This window comes from Elephas maximus, chromosome 9 (assembly GCF_024166365.1).
Source record: "Elephas maximus indicus isolate mEleMax1 chromosome 9, mEleMax1 primary haplotype, whole genome shotgun sequence".
NCBI lineage: Eukaryota > Metazoa > Chordata > Mammalia > Proboscidea > Elephantidae > Elephas > Elephas maximus.
In genome coordinates, this window is record NC_064827.1 from 45,837,453 (window position 1) to 45,859,059 (window position 21,607).

General features: G+C 48.4%; 1 protein-coding gene across 5 annotated transcripts in view; it reads right to left on the bottom strand.

Annotated features, from left to right (window-relative positions):
- The window catches only part of PAX5 (paired box 5), a 200,608-nt gene that overhangs the window by 128,613 nt on the left and 50,388 nt on the right, over nt 1-21,607 (bottom strand). For all 5 annotated transcript variants that reach the window (XM_049895840.1, XM_049895841.1, XM_049895838.1 and 2 more), the window contains exon 6: nt 6,074-6,249. In XM_049895840.1, coding sequence (XP_049751797.1) covers nt 6,074-6,249 — 176 coding nt within the window. The remainder of the gene's footprint in view (nt 1-6,073; nt 6,250-21,607) is intronic.

The following is a 21,607-nucleotide window of genomic DNA, read 5'->3' on the forward strand; positions in this document are numbered from 1 at the left end:
GCATTGTGGGGTCACAATTCCTGAGCACAGCAACATCACCTGGACCTTGGCCTCCTTCTAGTCCCCGACGACAATCTACATTTCCTCACAACAGTCAGAATAATCTTCCAAAAATACAGATTGGATCCTGCTATTCCCTGGTTTAAAATCTTGCAGAGGTTTCTTCTTGCTCTTAAGGTAAAACCCAAAGCCCTGGCCCTGGCCCTTCACATCCATTGCCCTCCACTTCACTGACTGCATCACTCCCCACTCTCTGCCTCCCATGCTCCCATACCCTGGGACATCTTTTGGTTACCGGACTATACCAACGTCTTTACAGCCTCAAGCCTTCCTTCAGGCTAGCCCCTTTGCCTGGGACACTGTTCCGCCACCCTTTACCACCAGACCGTCACGTGAGCAAGCAGAAGAATACAAGAGAATGACGGCCCATGAGGGGGCTGAAGGTCTAGGGTTGGGGTTGTGAGCAGTGGGAAACTATGGGGGGCCCTTACATGTAGGTATGGCCTGACAAGGACAGGGCCTCAGGACGAGAGGGATGTAACAGCAGCAGCAAGAACAGGGTAAAAGGACCCAGTGAGGGGAGCATCCAGGTGAGACAAGGAAGAGTCCAGGCCACAGAACTAGTGCTGTTTGAGGCACACCCCCACCAAAGCAAATTCAAGTCTGACCTGCTTCTCCAGCCCCACTGCCCCTGACTTCACCCACCCACATTCCAACCAAACCAACCAATGTATAATTCCTCCATAACTTTGCCTCTGCTATTCCTTCTGCCTAGAATGCCCTCTCCAGCCAACTATCTACCATCTCCATGAATCCGGATTTTGCCCATCCCTACAGACACAGCACTAATGGCACCCCCTCCAGGAAGCCTTCTCCCTTTCTCCACCTGGCACACCTGTCTCCTCAGAGCCTTCTCTCCCTACCCCAGCTCTTCATGGTGGGACACAGACCTGCTGTGGTACAAAATGAGCTCCTTAGGAAAGGAAGCCCACCCAGTGCCTCATCTTCCGCCCTGATGAAATGTGGCTTCATTCCTTCTTCTGACTCACAGTAGGTGTTTGGGTCCTCGTGGATGATGAAGCTCAATAATGCCCAGAAACACAAACCAGTCCCTTCCCAGGACTAGAATGCCACAGGAGTAGGCAATGCAAGCATCTGGCAGCTCAGCCCCAGGCCCACCAGCCTGGAGAAATGCCACTGTTCCGAGGGCAGAGGGGCTCATGAGAGCAGGAGGCATTTCTGGTGGCTTTCTCAGTTAGACAAGGGACAGGCCTTCTCCTGGTTTAACCCCCATGACCTTTGAACTTCCTGGGAGGTCAACAGCATGTCCCCCTTCCCCAGCTGTCTCTCTGTCTCTTGCCCAATGGGAGGGAGGGCCGTGGGCCCGTTCCATTTTGCACCCGTATTGATCTGTTGGCAGCAATGGGCTGGATAATTAGCCAGGAATTAGGGTTTCTATTACAGCCAGGAGGCTGCTCCAGCTGATTTATCACCTGAATAATTTACTGTGATTGAAAGGAAATTAAAATGAACTCCATTTGACAACTGTGAGCTTTTATGGGCTTTAGTGAAGGCTCAAAAGCCAGATTAATAGCCTGGTGTTGGTTAATAGTCTGCCGAGAGTAAATACGGCAGGCTGTGTGCGGCAGCGGTCTTCCTGCCTCGGCCGGAGGAGGGACCAGCTCCCGCCAGCAGCGCCCTCGCCAACGACAGCCTCAATGGGAGTTTTACTGAAACAGATTCCACTGTCCAAAACACACACACCACACACACACACACACTACCAGCAGTTTTGTTTTGTTTTTTTCCTCTTCTTCTCCTCCAAAGTGATTTTTACTGGCTCCACACGTAGGGAAAACAGAATTGCTTTTTCAATAACCATTTTGAAAAGGAAGTGTTTCATTGCTCCAGGAGTGTGTATACATTAACCCTTTCTAGCCAGGACAAAATGTTTACCAAGTTTCCTTATAAAAGAAGGCAGCCTGGGCCTACCCACCATGGGCAGGTCTTGGTGGGGAAAGCAGCAAGGTGGGGGCAGCCCCTGAGCTCAGGGAAGTGGCTGGCAGGCCCCCAGCCTGACTGTGAAGAGAATACACCTCCCAACATGGGTGATTTGGGGGATCTGACCACTCCAAGCCTGAGGCAAGACTCTAACGGTTCTGGAATGACAACAAGCCAACTTCGATTGCTTAAAAGCCAGTTCTGAAAAACAACCAGTCAGAAAACTGACTCCTAGAACTGTTTGGAGGCTTGGAGACCCGTGCAATCATCTTACACAAGCTGGAGAAAGAAGATACAGCTCTGTGGCCTCAACAAGCCTCAGAACCTTCCTGGGCCTGAAAACGGGGTGAACGATCTGGAAGAAGAATGTTCCAGTCTCTAAAATGGGGCTCACAAATCTTCCCCTGCCTGCTTGGCAGGCATTTTAGCTGAGGGTCAATGAGAGAATTACTGTGAAGATCTCTGAGAACTGTGTAGAATCAGGCATAGGTGAGGTGGATCACTGTTGTTATTGTTAGGTGGTTATTGTTGTTGTCATTACTGTTATTATCATTATCAAAGTGAAGATTAATGCTACCACAGTTAGGGAAACTGAGACCCAGAGAAAAAATGACTTGTTCAACAGGGCAGAGCCAGGACTCAAATCAAGCGCTCCCAGGGCCAAGGCCAGTAAATATCCTTTCTTCCCCACCAGGCTGCTCAGTGAAGCTTACAGCAAGGCCCCCCACCTATGCCACAGACGCACAGCCTCCAACAGCTCAATTTGTCACAGATGGAAGAGGCAGCCAGTCTCAGTGGCTGGCATCACCAGGCCCCCTTCTTAGTGCCACCACCATGATGCTCTGGGACTCCCAAGGCAAGGCCTACGGAACACTCACCCCAAAGACGGGGAACCTGTGGGGTTCAAGGAACCTGTACCCTTGGCTCGCATTCCCTTCCTACCCGCAGCCCTTTGCTTGGGCTGTCATTTGTCCAAAGTGATTGCGAATCGGGCGTAGGGGTATGTCATTCATAGTCCAGTGCCTGTGTGTGCGTGCACAGCAGCCCCACAGCCTCACCTTCTATCTCTCCTCATTATGGCACATTACAGGAAGGTGAAGCAGATTAACCAGAAAACACTGAGTCAGTCATTATCCCGCCACACGGTTCACCTGCAGGCCCCACCTCAGAGCCCACACAGAGAAAGGCCCGCAGATGTGCCCGAGTCATCCTGAAGGACACTGCGCAGCTTGACTCTAGGAAATGGAGTCTTCACATAGTCTGATTTGGGTCCTCCTCCCCCCTGGAACCCCTGTCTCGACATGGACGTGTCCTGCGAGACCTCCATCCAACGTGGTCTTCATAACACCCTCTCTGACATTCCCAATGGAGGCAAGTTCTTCCTCTCTGATTGGACACTTCACTCAGGACCCTCAGAACCTTCTCCCTTGTGTTTCGGGTTCTTAATCCACATCTTACAGCCCCTGTGAGGTTGTGGGCAGAGCTGCTGTCTGATTCAGCCCTGAGTGCCTGGCTCCATGCCAGGCTCATGGCCAACATGCAAAAAAATATGTTGGATAATGAGCTTATGAGCATCTGAGCAAGTGAGTGATGGATGACTTCTGAGCTCCTCCCAATTATGATGCCGTATAGTCTCTGCCCAAGGCCGCTGGGAGGTGCAAACTGTTAACACACTCAGCTGCTAACCAAAACGTTAGAGGTCCGCATCCATCCAGAGGTGCCTTGGGAAAAAGGCCTGGCATTCTACTTCTGAAAAATCACCCGTTGAAAACCCTATGGAGCACTCTCTTTGACAGTATTGATTTGACAGCAACTGGTACTGGTATTGGTACTGTTATAGTTTCTGGTATAGTTTTTCTGAACTTCTAAGCTCCATAGACTATGATTCAGATTCTGAGTTCCTGTGAGCATCACGTGAAACGCCGAGGAAGTCTCTAACACTGAATGTCAGTGTTAAGTAAAGGCTTAATAGAAATGCCGGAGGCTTCCTGAGGTGGAGGCCTGGCTGAATGCAGAGGTCTGGGCCCTCATTCTTCACCGATTACTTGCCAGGTGACCTCGGACAAGCCCTGTCCCCTCTCTGGGCCTCTAAAAAATGAGGGGGTTGAAAGCTTGCCTCTGTAGTCCTTGGTTTTATGATCTTGTCAGCACTTAAAAGACAAATTTTCTCCCAGATTCTGGGAGAAAGGTAGGCCTCATCCAAGGAATTTTTCCTGGCTGAGTCCCCTCTCTCCTCCTGTGTCAAAATGAAATGTGGCTTCAGTCATCTTTCTGAAGGGCTCTGGGCAGTGGGGGGCCGGGGGGTGTTTATGATGGAAACAGGCTCTCCTCCCTAAAGCTCAGGATCTGCAGTGTATAGGATCAGTTCCGGCCAGCACATATGGCCATGGCATGTCCACCCAGTGGAGGCCTCATTTGGCTTTTAGGAGAAAGACCAAAATTCTTGCCACAGTCTACAAGACCAGATCTAACCCCCAGCATCACCTCCCACCCCTCCCCCCAGTTCCCTCTACCCCAGCCATGCTCCCGCTCACCTCATGACCTTCGCACCTGCTGTTCCCTGTGCCAGGCATATCCTCCCCACTCCCACACCCCTTCTCCTGGTTCTGCGACCCCTGCATCGCTCAGCATAAATGCATTTCCCCAGGGACCGACTGAGGCTGGTTCAGCCCCTGCCTCATGCTCTCGGGGAACGCCAGATATTTCTTTCTCAGGACCAAGCACATTTGTAATCCACAATCCTTGGGGTAATTCTTATTGACTGTGATACTTCTGCTCATCTGTAAACTCCCTGAAGGCAAGTCCAAGGCTGTTTTGTTCATGATGTGCCCCTGGTGCTGGGCTCTGTGTCTTGCACGCAGTAGACACTCAATAAGTATTTGTTAAACGAATACGTGATTTGCTGTGTGGACTTAGGCAAGCCTCTTTGCCTCTCTGGACCTCACTTTCCCCATTTGGAAGCAAAGCGGCTAGACAGTCTTCGCAGCCCTCACAGGAGCTGCTCAGAGGCGGTCAGACTCCCACAGCATGGTAGCCCCCAAGACCTTGCTCACTTTCTACCATCCAAGCTCCCCTCCCTGGGAATATGTCCATACATTCAAGGCCTACATCGTCTTGAATTGCTCTTTGAGAAAACTCCAAAAGCATGGCTTTCTCTCCAGACTCATCTATTAGGATTTAGAGGCAGCTCAGGGAGGCCAGTCTTCACCACCAGATGCCAGCTAGGAAAGTGCTGGGGAAAGTTACTGCTCATAGACTCTGTGACTCACCCACTAGTGTGAGATCCAGGCAGGTAGGAACCATGTCTGAGTCTCCCATGCCGGAGAGGTAACCAGCCCAGGGCCTGGCACCAACTGGGCACCAGAAAACACTTTCCTGAATTGAATCTGGTGCTTTAGGAGCCTTCTCCAGACCCAGAGAGTCTCTCTCTGGGAAGCGCCTCTCTGGTCCCCCCTCCACAGTCTCTGGCAGTTCCTGGTCCTCTGCCCAGCGTAGGGCAGGGCAGCTACTCAATGAGGGCTGATCTTCCTGCTTCCCTCTCTGGCACAAAATCCAGGGGAGGGAGTTTGTCCATGAGACACTTCTTCATTTCCCGACTCTTGAGTTCAGCCTCTAAAAGCATGACTGGGAGGCCTGACTAGAGGCCTGGCAATACCGTTGTAATGTTACAGCTGGTGAGACCCCAGGCCATGTGGTAGTCACATACCATCACCCTGACTGACTGGACAATGACCCAAGACCACCTTACCCCAGTGGCCCAGGCAATCATTACAGCCCCCAGTCCAAAAAGCCCTGGAAAAGGATACCATTCTGCAACAGTGGAGCAGTCCCTGCCTGGCCAGAAAGACGAAGGTACTGAGGCAAAAAGTCGGCAGAGCCCCAGGCAAATCCTCCTGACCTCGTGGGATGCTGTGATTTGCCCAGTCTGGCCAAGAACAATACAAAGCTCCCCTCTGAGTAGAACCTTCTGAACTCTTCACCCAGACCCCACCAGACGCCTTTGCCGTTGAGAGAGTGACCCAGGCCTGCATTTCAGAGGTGGGTGTGGCGGGCAATGATTTCTGGAGCGTACCTGCTCAGGCTTGATGGGCTCCGTGGTGGTGAAGATGTCCGAGTAGTGCTGCCTCTCAAACACACGGTCCAGCACCTCCAGCTGCTGCTGTGTAAACAGGTCTCCCCGCATCTGCTTCCGAAGGAAATCTCTGCCCGGAAGTGAGTGGCCATTAGGGACCGGAGACTCCTGAATACCTTTGATGAGCATGAGAGAGAAAAGGTGAGTGGAGATTACATAAGTTACTGAAGAAAGACATGTGGGCCACTGAGATTGGGAGGAAGATCTGACAGACCCACAAGCCAGCTCCTCCCTAACAAGAAGAGGAAACGGAGTGAGGCTTAGACCAGGGAACCTGATGAGTGCGCAGCCAGCCTTGCATAGCCAGGTGCCAGGCAGTGTGTGAAGCCCTTTTTACATGCATTACCTCATCTAATCCTCTCAGTGACCTCCAAAGTAGGTGATGCTACTTCCCCATTTTGCAGATAAGAGAATTGAGGCTTGAGAGACTGAGTGATTTGCTGAGGATTTGAGCTCAGTTTTTTTTTTTTTTGGATTCTGAGCCTAGAGACTACATCCTTAATCACTAGGTACTCTACCACCCCTGTACTGCATACCCCTTTGGAGGCACAGTTTTCTCAGAGCTGGTGCCACCATACCAGCTGATGAAACACTGTGCTAGGAAGGCTGTGAACAGACACTCTCAGACAATTCTGGTGGGAGCATGTGGGTTATGCACCTCTGATAGACAATTTGGCAAAATCTAAAAAAAAAAAAAAAAAAAATTTTAATCAAAATTGCAAATCCCTTTAATCTAGCAGATGCACCTCTTAGAAAGTATTTTACAGCTAAGCTTGCCCATATGCAAAGTGATATATGTACAAGGTTAGAGCTTCAAAAGACTAAAAACAACTCAAGAATTTATTTGTAGGGAACTGGTTAAATAAAGTATGGTATGTCCACACAGTGGCATTTTCAAACCAAAAAACCAAACCTGTTGCTGTCCAGTCAATTCTGACTCATAAAGACCCTATAGAACAGAGTAGAACTGCCCCATAGAGTTTCCAAGGAGCACCTGGAGGATTCAAACTGCCGGCCTTTGGGTTAGCAGCTATAGCATTTAACCACTATGCCACCACGGTTTCCAGTAGAATATTAGGCAGCAGTAAAAAATACTGAGCACATCCTCTGTGAACTGATATGAAAAGATCTTCAAGATACATTGTTATGTCAAAAAACAAAGTACAGCACAGTACATACACAACTCTGTGTGTAAAAAGGGAGACAATAAACCTTTATGTACATTTGTATATGTATGTACAAAGAAGTTCTGGAAGAAAACATTTACAGTGGTTATTCATCTGGGGTGAATGGGAGTGGAAACAGGGACACTTTCCATGGTATATTTTGTTTTGTTTTAAAACTTTAAATGTATTGGCCTAATAAAAAACTTACAAAGAAAATATAGGATTAAATTCTCTGTGTTCTGTAGTGTTAGCTATTCAAATTGTAACAGTCCTTGGCAATAATGCTTACATTTCAAAGGAAATATTATGAATTATCAAAGAAAAAAAGAAATGCGAAGAAATATTTTTTGTGAGCCATGGGCTAAAGCTGTTCAAAATAAAGCAAGGAGGGCAAAAATTTTAAGTAAGGAAATGGCCTCAGGGGCTCCATCATTTCACAGAGTACTCTAGGACCGTGTTGCTCTCACAGGGCTGACTACAGACAGGGGACACCGTTGAAATCCAGAGCCAGGGATGGGGCACCTGCCTCGGCCATTGGGAAGCCCCAAGGAAACCAGCATGTGTCAGGTGCTGACAGGTACCCATACACAAAGTCTCCCCCAACCCGCACGTCAGCACACCGCTGCCTTAGACCTCATCCCTCATGTCAAAACCCCACCCCTGTGAGGAATGAGACCAAGCCAAGAAGCATGAAGCAGTGGGGTATTATGTCACTGAGACACTGCCAAGTTGGTGCTTCCCCAGCTATCCTATCAGGGGGCAATGACAACATGGAGACCGACATTGAGACAAAGACACAGCTTTGGGTGCTCACATGAGTGCTGGCCTTTCAAAGAGCCCGGTGGTGATTGACAGACTCAGAGAATTCTCTATGGGAAAGTCTTTCAGAGGCAGCTCATGAGCTCCTTAAAAAATGGATCTCACATCAATTCCGGCCCAAGAGGATACCACAGGCTGAATTACCAGACACCCACGGGCCAAGGAGGGACCTGGTCTGTCTGACAAATGATCCTCAGCCTGGGATCCTCCTCTGGAAGCCTGTGACGTTGGCCCCCCACAAGACAAGTCCCTGCTTCTGCCACAGACCATCATCCTCAGAGCCCCTTCTTCCTCATGGCCCCAGCTGCTCCTGCCAAAACTGGATCTTGGCCTCAGTCCCCAGTGCTCCCACCAAGTTTCTCCCAGTCAAAGAGACCATATCCATTTTCAAGAGACTTCTCCCCACTTACCAATTTCAGTTACACTCCCAAGGCCCCAAAACTTAGCCAGGCCCAAAATTCCTAACAAAGTCTCCTTCCTGTCAGGCAGCTCCTGATGACTTCCACTAAGGTCTTACCCTGCCCCCGCTGGCCCAACCCTCCCTCCCGCTGCTCCTTCAGACATACCCCAACTCTGCCTCCAGGGGAGGCCTCTCCCAGCCTGCCAGGCTGCTCTCCCACTGAGGCCCTCTGGCACAATCTGCCCCCAGGGGATCCACAGTCTGAACTTTTGCCATAGCTCAGAGCCATGGAAAGACAGAGCTTCACTTCCACTGAGGAAGCTCAGAGAGGGCGACACGGCTGAGAGCTCCTCACAGCAAAGTCACCGTATGCTTCCTGAGTAGGGCCCGGCACAGAGTAAGGCTCAGCACACGTGGCTCTCAGGGCATGCGCAGGGGGTCCTTGGAGGGCCTTCCCCCTGAGGATACCACACATAACTCTGAACACAGGCAGCCACAGGACGAGAACTGGCTCTGTCCTGCTCTGGCTGCCTGAACACCTTCTTATGGGCACCCATCAGCTGGGCCTGTAAGAAAGTCCAGGCTAAGGTTGGGGGGAAGTAAGTTAATGGGAATGAAATAACTAGAACAGACATAATGAGAATGTTGATACAATGTGAAGAATATAACCAAAGTTCCTGATCATTATGTCTAGAAACTGTGGAATGGGAATCGGTTTTGCTGTACATATTTTCACCAAAAATAAAATCTTAATTTTTAAAAAAAGAGGAAAGAAAGTCCAGGCTGCCTTAGTGGTCCAGCCAGACACTCCCAGTGAGGACTGTGAGCTGAGAAGTGCTGCCTCTCCGGCCATTCACCCTAACCATGACCGCTCTTGCTGTTCCCTTCCCAGCCAGTACCTCCACTTGGTTTCTTTACTGAGGAAGGAGGTGAAGGCTACCCTGTCACTTTGTACAAGCCAAACCCAACCAAACCCAGTGCCGTCGAGTCGATTCCAACTCATACTTTATACAGCAGATGGCTGAAGTCTGCCATTTCCTTAAGGAAGCTTTGGACGCTGAGGTGCCTCCTATACATATAGCCATTTATTCATTCATCAAACAAATATTGATCAAGCGCTTACTCTGTACCAGGTAATGTTTTTAAAAACAAAAAAACCAAGGAATACAGTGATGACCAACACAGGCCTTTCCTTTCAGTCTAGAGAGGGCAGCCCACACTAGTCAAGAATTGTACAAACAAATACATGACTACAAGCTGTGATTAAGGCTAGGTAGAAAAAAGTACATAGAAATACACTCGCAGGACCATGTATAATGGGGGAAAAGGGTATGACCTCATGGCGGGGCGGTCAGGGAAGTCTTCCAATGGGAAGTCATGTATGCACTGAGAGTAAAGAATGAGGAGGCCTCAGGGAAAAGGGTGGGGGTGGAGAGGGCATGCCAGCAGAGGGACCTGCCCTTGCAAAGGCCCTGAACTGAGAAGGAGATGAAAGGGAGTGATGGGGGATAGGCCCCAGGGGCATCTGGAGAGGCAGGGAGGGGTTGGGCCAGGCAGCTGTGGAGGCCACAGAGAGGATCTGAGCCCTGCTGTGGAAGACTGGGCTTAAAACCCAAGAGGGTTTAAGCCAAATAGAGGGCTGGGCCACCACCCATCTGTCATACTGTGGCATGTTGCTATGATGCTGGAAGCTATGCCACCGGTATTTCAAATAACAGCAGGGTCAACCGTGGTGGACAAGTTTTGGTAAAGTTTCCATGCTAAGATAGACTAGGGAAAAAGGCCTGGCTATCTACTTCTAAAAATTAGCCAATGAAAGCCCTATGGATCACAGAATATTGTCTGAGACTTCAACTCGCTTAGGGTGCATCATCAGAAAAGATCAAGTGCTACAAGAGGACATCATAGTTGGTGAAGTAGAGGGCCAAGAGGGGTGTGGGAAACCCACAGTGAGAGGGATTGGCATGATAGCCACAACAATGGACTCAAATGTGAGGATGATGCAGGACCAGGCAACATTCTATTGTTGTTGTTGTTGTTGTTAGGTGCCATTGAGTCAGTTCTGACTCATAGTGACCCTATGTACAAGAGAACAAAACACTGCCCAGTCCTGTGCCACCCTCATAATCATCGTTATGCTTGAGCCCATTGTTGCAGCCACTGTGTCAGTCCATCTCCTTGGGGGTCTTCCTCTCTGTTGCTGACTCTCTGCTTTGCCAAGCATGATGTCCTTCTCCAGGGACTGATCCCTCCTGATAACATGTCCAAAGTGTATGAGACAAAGTCTCCCCATCCTGGCCTCTAAGGAGCATGCTTGCTGTACTTCTTCCAAGACAGATCGGTTTGTGCTTTTGGCAATCCTTCGTATATTCAGTATTCTTCACCAACACCATAACTCAAAGGCATCAGTTTTCTTCAGTCTTCCTTATTCATTGTGCAGCTTTCACGTGCTTATGAGGTGATTGAAAACACCATGGCTTGGGTCAGGTGCGTCTTAGTCCTGGAAGTGACATCTTTGCTTTTTAACACTTTAAAGAGGTCTTCTGCAGAAGATTTGCCTAATGCAATACGTCATTTGAGTTCTTGACTGCTGCTTCCGTGGGCATTGACTGTGGATCCAAGTAAGATGAAATCCTTGACAACCTCAATCTTTTCTCTGTTTATCATGATGTCACGTATTGTAACAATCCAGTTGTGAGGGTTTCTAATTTTCTTTATGTTGAGGTATAATTCATATTGGAGGGTGTAGTCCTAGATCTTCATCAGTAACTGCTTCAAGTCCTCTTCACTTTCAGTAAGCAAGATTGTGTTATCTGCATAACACAGGTTGTTAACGAGTCTTCCCTCAATCCTAATGCCCCATTCTTCTTCATATGGGCCAGCATCTCAGATTTTTTGCTCAGCATACAAATTGAATAAGTATGGTGAAAGGATACAACCCTGATTTTAAACCATGCAGTGTCCCCTTGTTCTGCTTGAACAACTGCCTTTTGATCTATGTACAGGTTCCTCAAGCGTACAATTAAATGTTCCAGAGTTCCCATTCTTTGAAATGTTATCCATAATTTGTCATGATCCACACAGTCAAATGCCTTTGCACAGTCAATGAAACACAGGTTAACATCTTTCTGGCATTCTCTGTTTTCAGCCAGGATCCATCTGACATCAGCAATGATATCTCTGGTTCTACATCCTCTTCTGAATCTGGCTTGAATTTCTGGCAGTTTCCCTGCCCATGTACTGCTGCAACCACTTTTGAATCATCTTCAGCAAAATTTCACTTGCGTGTGATGTTAATGATACTGTTTGATAATTTTCACATTCTGTTGGAATCCTGTTGTACGTAGGTCACCATGAGTCAGGGTCGACTCAATGGCAACAAACAACGACAAGGGTTGTTAGTGTCTGAAAAGACAGAATTTTACCTTGCGAGTGTTTGAAGGTGCTGCGCTGGAGGCAGTCTGTAGGCCACAGGTAATCTGAGGTGCCCACATGGAACATATATCAGTCCTCGCTGATATGTGGGCACCATTTTCCAAGACAGGCACTGCCTCCAAGTGCACATGCCTCCTCCTCCGGGATGCCTTCCTTCATGCCCCAGCTGGTTCTCCTCTCCGGTTCTGAGAGCTCTGGCCACTTCTCATATATTATATTAGGAGTCTAGTTCCCCTGGGGCCTTCACTCCCACACTGTACTGGGAGCCACTTTCAGGGCAAAGACTGCAGTTCATTCATTTGTCTCCCCCACAGAGAATATTTATAGAATAAATGAACAAATTAATAATACCTGTGACAACCACTTTCATGCCGCATGTCTGGTCTGCAATGCCAGGATCCCTCCACCTCATCTTATTCATTCATTCATTCTTCTCTCAACTAACCTAAGTGATCAGGTGCTGTGCTGTTAGGGATACAAGGAAGGGCAAAAGCCGACCCAGTTGTGGTCCTCATGGAGTTACGTCCAGTGGAGGGAAAAAACAGTAATTTTTTTAAAAACCAAACCAATAAAAGTGCAAGTATCAACCAAGACAAGTACTCTGACCAAAAAAAAAGCATGTGGTTCTGAGGGCAGAGACATGGCTGACCTGTGTCTGGGTGCCACACACAGTGAATGTGCAGTGAATATGAGCCACACAAATGGATTATATGCTCAAAGACAGCTACGAAAATGAATACAACAAAATCACCCCCTGTAGGAAGGCAGGTCGGGACCTCCAGGCCTCAGTGTAAGCTTTCCTAGTGTTTCTCACTGGCACCGCGAAGAGGCTGTCTGACTTAATTGCGGAATGTGATCTTGGAGTCAGGCTACAGAAATGTTCGGACCCATTTTATTCCAGGGAGAAAAATCTGAACTCACAATGTGAATGGTATGTTTAAATATATGGAGAGACATGGGCAAAAGCACAAAGGTATACAGGGGGCATGGTATCTTTAAATCTTTTTTTCTACTCCAAATCAAATAATATGTAATAGACCCAGTGCTGGGGTTAGTCAACCATGGCTCGCAGAATTAACATTCTGGAAGCTAGCTTCAGGGGAGCAAGGGGCAGGAAGCCCTGTCTCGGGGAGCGAAGAAATGCTGGCTTTAAATTTCAGATTAAACCAATGTTATTCACAACCCGGCTTTGAAGCTAAAAGCTTTACACAATCGGGTCTGGTAACGCAAAGGGGGAGGAAAGCAAAATAGCCTCAGATTCCCATCTGTCAAGAGAAAGTTGTCTCTTGTGTGTCTTAAAAGATCATAAACCCATTGCATTTTCTTCAGAGCACAGCAGATTCAGGGGGTTGCATTTTTCTTGGGTAGGTTCTGGTTTGTTTCTTTAAAGACCATCATGTGCTTATGTCTGTGGATGCACACTATGAGAAAAAAAAAAAACGAAACAGGAGTCTCCAAAATTCCTTCTAGCACCATGGCCTTTGGGATACAAACCCCAGCCGGAGGCTGAAAAGTCACAGGAAGGGAGGCTGGAGCTACTGGACGAGCCTCTGACCTTTCTCGGAATCCTGATTCTCTACAGACCACCCCCGCCGCCCTCGCCCGCCCCGGCCCCAGAGCCCTTACAGAGCCTCCCTCATCCTCATAGTCCCTGCTCAGCATGGCAGGGCAGTGGCAGGGCCCAGTGGGAGAAGGGTTGGGAGCCAGCAGACCTGAGTTCTAGCCCTGGTTCTGCCCTTAATTGCAGTGTGGGCCTCAGAAGCCTTGTCAATAAACTAAGGAGGCTGGGTCAGTCATCTCTAACCCTTTTCTCCTCTAAAATCCTTTTTATCACCCACCCTAGATTCTGCCAACTATATAGTATTAAATGAACATTTATTTTCCCATCTTCCTTTTTGTGCAGTCTTTACAGGGCCCTCCCCCCCTGCCCCCATATCTATTCCACCTGTAAATGACTGCTCAAGGCAGCCATGGGGATCCCATTCTCTTTACAGGTGCTTGGCTTAATAACAGGTACGTGAGGCAAGCCTGCTGGGAGGAGAAAGGCAAAGACAGGAAGAAACGGACCCTTTTTTCTTCACTGGGGTACAATCACTCTTAAGCCTTTTGAAATTGTGAAAAAAAACTCCCAGATTCTATTGCTGTTTTTATGGGCTACAACACCACCCCCCTCTCAGGTCTGAGTCCTCTCCAGGTCTGCTCTTCGGGGTTGTATGGTAACTGACATCCCTGCCACTTTGCTACTTCCAACCCCAGGACTCTGGTACCCACCATGCTCCCAGGTTTGCCTCTCCCAGTGAGGATAGGGGAGAGAGCCAAGTCTTGGCAGAGTCCAGAGCTAGGATGGTTTGGAAGACTGAGCTGGTATGGCCTGGGGCACTTAAAGCTTGGGTCAAGCGAGCCCAGAGAGCTTGGGATGGTCGCCTCAGATGGCTGGAGTGGCAAATTCTAAAAGCAATCTCTAAGGCAGGGGCCAGTCAAGTTTAGATCATGCCAATTTGCAGCTTAAGATTATTCCAGACACAAGGAATGCTTGCTGAGGGCAGTAGTGGCTCCGGAAGTTCTCCAGAGGAGGGGCCGTTTGTGATCACAGATTATAAATGGGGAGGCAGGGGATTTGTTCTGGGGCTACATTAGCCAAACATCCTGCACCAGATCGAGAAAGCATCATCATCTATCCCTATCAAAGAAAGAAGGGGTGCCGACAGAGGTAATGGGGACATGAGCTCCTCCAAGCCTCCTCCCCCTAGATGGAGTGCTGCTAAGTACCAGCCACTGTGCCACATTATTTTCACACCCTTTAACTTGTTCGATCCTCAGAACATCTGTGCAAGAAAGGTATGTGTTTTCTTCCCATTTCATAGATGAGGAAACCAAGGTTCAGAGAGGTTGAGTAATTCATTCAAGGTCACTCAGCTCATATGCAGGCAAAATTTATACCTCAGCCCCTTATCTGCAGATCCAGTGCTCTTTCCACCTCCTTTTAGTCTTCAGGTCAGCTATGAAGACTAAAGCCCTTCATTTCCACGTCTGCACACTGGGAACAATGGTAGTGCAGGACAACCCGTGGGGCTGTTGTAAGAATTAAACAATAATCCCTGTGACCATTTTAGCACAGTGCCTGACACAAAGTTACCCTTCAAAACATGTTAACTCTTGTCAACATTTGCATTATGAAAAAACCCCTCCAAGGCTTGGCTAGGACATAGCCCAAATCTCCCACAAGCCCCAGCACCCCACTTGCCTTGTCATGGTCATCCTTTCATTCACCCCACAACGCCAAGAGTCCTTCACTGTCACTCCCCAATACCACCATCCATTCTGTTCCCTTAGCTGCACAGTCTTCAGCCCCTGCCCATCAAGACTCAGCCAAAAAGCCACCTCCTCTCTGAAGCTGCTCCCAAGCCCAAAGGCAGAATCCATTGTCCTTCCTTCCATGTGTCCTCAGCAAGATGCACAAGCCACCACAGTGGACTGGATGTTACTCCTCGTAAGCATTCTGTCTATGTGGTCGATCCTCTTGGAATCCCCATCTTACAGCTGAGGAAATCGGGCACAGAGAGATGAAGTAACTGGCTCAAGGTCACACAACAAATGCATGGCAGAGCACTTGCACACCTCTCACCATGCTTAGAGTGAAGCTGAGCACTGTGATGGAGGCGGTACAGCACGCTGGTGAAGCATGGGCACTTTAAACTCAGGCAGACCCAGGTTAAATCCCCACTCTGTCTCTTACAAGCCCGTGATCATTAGCAAGTTCTTCAACCTCTCTAATCCTCAATTTTCTCACCTGTCAAATGGAATAATAATGGTATCTGCTAAAAGTGTGAGTTCTCTGTGGGCAGAGCCCATGTCTGGCTCACCTCAAGCATAGGTGATGGTAATAAATGTTTGTGGATTGAATGGGTGGCCCAGGAAGACTTGAGGGGCTGCAGGGCGGAATGGTTTAGGGGAACTCAGCTGTAGGACAGCCTCTGGCATCATTAGAGAACTCGGGAGAAAACCATCCAGGAGTGACCTTCACTATGCCAGTGATCCCAGAGGAGGACGGAAGCGAAACGCCCAAAGGTTTATGCCCCACCTACTTCTCAGAAAGGTTTGAAACAGCTCATAAAACTTGTAACTCGAGAGGATGATAAACTACCAAAAATCAGTTGAGCTCTAAGCTTCCTGGGGGCACAGGTCAAAAGCAAAATGCAACAAGTCATATATTGCTTGGAGTTCAACAACAACAAAAATGCCACCAATTCTTCTGCTCAAAATAATTCACGGAGCTTCTTTTTGATGCATGATGCTGTTTGGAGTGCTTAGGGAGACCCAGAGACGGCTAACAATGGGGAGGGGACTCTGGGAGAGGGGCTATTTAAGTCAGGCCTGGGCCAATAGGGACAAGATGCTGGGATAGGGGGACGGGAATCCAGCCACACGCCACAGGATTTGGCTGGCAAACATTTCCAGAGCATCTAGGAGCCGGGCCCGGCCATGGATGAGGGTGGCAGGACTGGAAATGTCCCGTAGCAACACAGAACAAAAATCAATGTTCTGGGTGATTTTATAAATCCCATCCGAAACTGGGGCTGCAGACTGAGAAAAATCAAAGTGCCATGGGGGAAAATTCCATTGGAACTGCCATTATTCAGCCATTAGTTTCACTCAATTTTTCTTCTTAGAGAGGGAAAACACGAAATTGTAAAATTGCCGAATACGTTCAGGTTGGACCACAGTGAATCTGATTGTGCCGTGTGTTATCAGTGAGCCATAGGCTGTCAGTGAGGGAAGGGCCCTGAGGGATCTGCCACTTCCACACACAGGGATGGCAAAGGAGAGGCCAGATGGCAAAGGGACTTGTCCAGGGTCAGGCAGCACAACCACGGCCAAGCCGGGCCTAGGGCAGTGCAAGGATCCCGCCTCCTGCGCCAAGCCTCGCCGACCCATGTGTTCACTGAGCAGAGTGCACTGAACCCCACTGGTTGCCTGGCCCTGCGCTTGGCGCCAGAGCTAGAAAGCCGTTAAGTCCTATCCTCTGTGCTTGAGCGGAGGGGGCGGACAAGTGACAATGTAGTAAATAAGGCTGAGAGCCTGAGAAGCAGAGATAGGCCTGAGAGCCTGATGGGACTTGCCAACCTTACACAGAGCTTACTCTGTGTGAGCCACTGTTCTAAGCACCTCGCCTGCTTAATCCTCACACAATCCTATGATGTCAAGTCTATTATTGTGCCCTCCCATTACACAGATGAGGAAACTGAAGCTCAAGGAAGTTAAGTAACTTGCCTAAGTTCACAAAGGTAAGAAGTGGAGGAGCTGGGACCTGAACCCAAGCAGTCTGGCTCCAGAGTTTGCTCCTAACCCTACACTAAACAACACTGCTTAATCCAGATTAGGGGGTGGGGGCCAGAAGTGATCTGGAAAAGTCCCCTGGAAGAACTGAACACGGGGTCTTAAGGATGAGTAGGAAGAAAAGGTCCCTGGGTGGCACAAACAGTTTGCACCCAACTACTACCTAAAGGTTGGCAGTTCAAACCCACCCAGTGGTGCCACAGAGGAAAGGCTCAGTAATCTGCTACCATACAGATTACAGCCAAGAGAACCCTAAGGAGCCGGTTCTACCCTGTAACACATGGGGTCTCCACGAGGTGGAAAGGCTCGACGACAGCGGGTTAGAAAGGAGTTAGCCAAACCAGACCAAACCCGCTGCCATCAAGACGATTCCAACTCACAGCGACCCTGTAGGACAGAGCAGAACAGCCCCATAGGGTTTCTAAGGAGCAGCTGGTGGGTTTGAACTGTCAACCTTTTAGTTAGCAGTCAAGCTCCTAACCACTATGCCACCAGGACTCCAACGAAACAGCAGGGAAGAGGAAATACATTCCAAGCAGGAGGAACAGCATATGCAAAGGTCTGGAGGCATGAGAAAGCACGGTGCGTGAGGGCTGGCTATAATTCAGAATGATTAGAATGGAGGAATGGGGGTGGGTATGGGGGCAAAGAATAGCAAGGCTCTTTCCTCTCTGTCTAGCTGCTCAGCACCATTACCCAGAACCTAATATATACTTTGATGAACAAACAATGCAAACACATTATTGAAGCTCTCATGGTGTTGGTATAAAGAGACAGGATTTCTGTGTGCTCAAATGAATCAAGATGACCTCAAAGAACAGGCAGGAAGAAGTAATACCTTGTGCATTGCCACAGGCCAAGTCTGTTCTCTCTAATCCATACTGTCCAAGTCCATTACTTCCTACGGTGGTACCTAATTACTCTACCTTACAGAGAGATATGCACACTAATTAGGAAGGATGTTAACCACTATAGTGAAAATATTCCAAAGCAAATGAAATATTACTAGGAGCAAAAGGGTGATTTGTTTCTGTGAATTGTGCTTTTAAATGAGATCAAAGAATGCTAAAGGCTGTGTTTTAATTATACCTGGGAAGACTTTTCATGCCTGCATCCCTCTTCTTTTTTTTTTTTTTTTTTGGCTTCCACGCACACAGCCGTCTGCCCCCATCCCCCACTGCATGGAAAGGAATAAGTAAAAGGGTTTAAAAATCATATTTACTCTGATATCTTTGCATTACCCCCATTTGGGTTTTTAAATTACTGCCTTTATTTTTTTCCCAAGGACAATATAACTAAAAAGAAGGTTCATATTTTGAAGTGTATCTACCTGATCATCGCACAAATGTTTTCAGGAGAAATCACTATATTTCTCCCAGATGGGTATGAGTTTTGTCATAGATCAAAGTGAGAGGGAGGAAAAAAAGATAAATCATCAGAGATCCAAAAATACTTTTCATTTGGAGAAGATATCAAGCCATTTCGATGGGGCTGATGGAGTCCCTGTTCTGTCTCCATTACCAGCAGCAGGCAGCCCCAGCCAGGAGCCAACTACTGAGATTATATTCCCCATAAGATGGTCCCCGATATATATATATATATATGATCTTCAACCTCTATTGATTGACCAATTTCACAAGCAAAGACTGGTGAAATGAAGCTGAAATGAACATCATGCTTTAACTCATTGAACCTATCAGGCCTGAGTTAATCTCACTGTCCACTGTCTCTGATAGAATTCAATTGATCAATCATGTTTCGGTGATAGTACCATTTCACTGGCTTATTGCTTCTTCATTTCAGAGCTTGACCTGTTAGATATACTCAGACTGGCTCGACTCCTCTTGGATACACAGAGATCAGCCTCTGTCTGCCAACGTGTGTCATCTCCTGCCCCAGTTGAAAAGAACTTGAGAGGCTTTTGTGTATATCATTGTGTGTTTTTCCACCCAGCACACTCACAGCAATGGCAGATTTATAATGGCGTGGAAGGAGCATGCACAAATTATAAGAGGGTTTCTTCACTCTGCACTGAACCACCATCATTTCCCCTCTTGCATGGCTAAACTGACTTGTTTTGGCTCTGAGCTAGAAGAGGCACATTGTTGTATTATACCGGCAGAGAGGGTGAGGCACATCTGAAAACAATAATGACAACAACAAGAATCACCACCTCACAAAGGTATACTCAAACTGACCTTTCACATTCATCAGCTCATCTGACTCTCATGATAACCTCAGGAGGTGGGCAAGAGCTTATCACACCCGTTTTACAGGTGAGAATGGGCTCAGAGAGGGGAAGCAGCTTGCCCAAGACCACACAGCCGCATTATCATGCAAGGTGCGTTTGAGAGCCCAGGCATTTCAGAATTGGGCAAGCTGCTTTGTCTCTGCTGCTTGGATGAAAGAAACATCCTCAAAACTCAATTTAGAGAATTTTAGAGCTAAGGGTGAATGCCAAGATCATCTTTATACAGCTTGGAAATTGAGGCCCAGACACAGTCAACAGTTGCCCAAAGTCACCAAGTCACTCAGCAGCCCAGCTGGCACTCGAACCTGGATCCCAGGACCTCTGCCCATGGCTCTCTGCCTTCTCTTAAGGTCTCCTTAACTTATGCTGAGCCAATGAGCTCCTATCAACAGGCAGAACTTCGCTCTCCATTGTCAACATGGCCCAAGGCACTGTTATAGCTCCTTCTTGTCATTTAATTCCCCAACTATGAAACAGGATGCTGTGCTTTGTGAAAAGGGCTTGCCCTGGCTGGCTTCCTGGGGCAGGTGGCTCCTGGGGCCACAAGGCTGAGCCTGGCATGCGGGTCTCTGAAGGAGGCCAGGGCAATGACAGTGTGCAAATAAGCCTCGCATGTGCTCAGAGCTGGCAAAGTCTGAAAACATATGATCCTTGGCCCAAGGGGAGCTGGGGAGAAGCAATAAATAAACCAGGAGCCTTGGGGGGGGGGGCATTACTGAGACCAGAGATGGGGCTGAACACTAGGAGTTGATTAGGGGTGAGGGTGTGGCTTCTGAGCCACCCACTGCACCATGCTGCCTACCTTACCCACAAATGACAGCCCATCTTCCAGCAACCCCAATCCTCACATTCCAGACCCTCCAGTCTCCTTTTCAAATAGCTGGCCCCTTGTCTGCTCATATCATTCAAAATACATTCCAAACACAGAAGGTTTGAGGAGGAGGTGGTCCGTGGTTTGATCCGGCCATAGTATGGAGACCACATTGGAGAAGGATAGGACAGAGGCCCAGGGGCCAGATGACGGCCCTTACCCAGGACAGAGATGATGGTGGAGGCAGCTACAAAGAAGAGGGGGCAGATTTAGAGACGAGCAGGAGGGAGAATCTGCAGGAGTTACTGACTCACCGAGTGAAGAGTAAAAGACGAGTCCAGAACACCCTGCTAAAGTTCCCTGTTAGAGGTTCTGGGTTGTCACCCACTGATATTCCATCTCACTCTGAGCAAAAGCCACAGTCTATCCTGGCTTACAAGGCCTTACTCGATCTTTCGGACCTCACCTCCTCTCGCTCCCCCTCACTTATTCTACTCCAGCCACAATTAGCTTCTTTACTACTCCTTAAACAAACCAAGCACACCCTGGCCTCAGGGCCTCTGCACTTGCTGTTCCAGCTCCCTGAAATGTTCTTCCCCAGATACCTGTTTGGCTCACTCCTCCCTCCCTTAGGGTCTCTGCTCAGATGTCACCTCATCACTATGACGACCCTCCACAAAACAGCATGTGCCCTACCCCACCCACTGCCTCATTCTCTCTCTCTTTACCTAGCTATGTTATCTGCCAAAACACCCAACAACATGCTCTATATTTTCTTATTTATTTATTTATTCTCCCTCATTAGAATGTCACTCATGAGGCCAGGAATTTTTGTCTGTCTTGTTCATTGTTATGTTCCCAGCAGCTAGAAAAGTGCCTGCCACATAGCAGGAACACAATAAATATTTGTGAAGTGAATGGATGTAAGTGGCTAAGTGGACTTGCCTCTCTGGGGAAATCATCGGAACGTAGCATCCCACTGAAACTGAAAAAAAAAAATGGGTACAAAGGAGCCAGCGGCTCCTTGGTGACCTCCTGCTTGAACAAGAGTGGGCACTCCCTCCCTGGGGGCATTTGATGCTTCCCTTCCATGCCTGGCCTGGGGCTCAGGAGACAGACCTTCTTAAGGGAAACCAAAGGGGCCACAAGGCCTTGCCCACCTCTGAGGCCACAGTGCCCACCACTGAGTCAGGAGCCAGTAAAGGAATGGATGATTGCCCAGCAGAGAGGTCCAGCCTTCGAAATGTCTAACTGA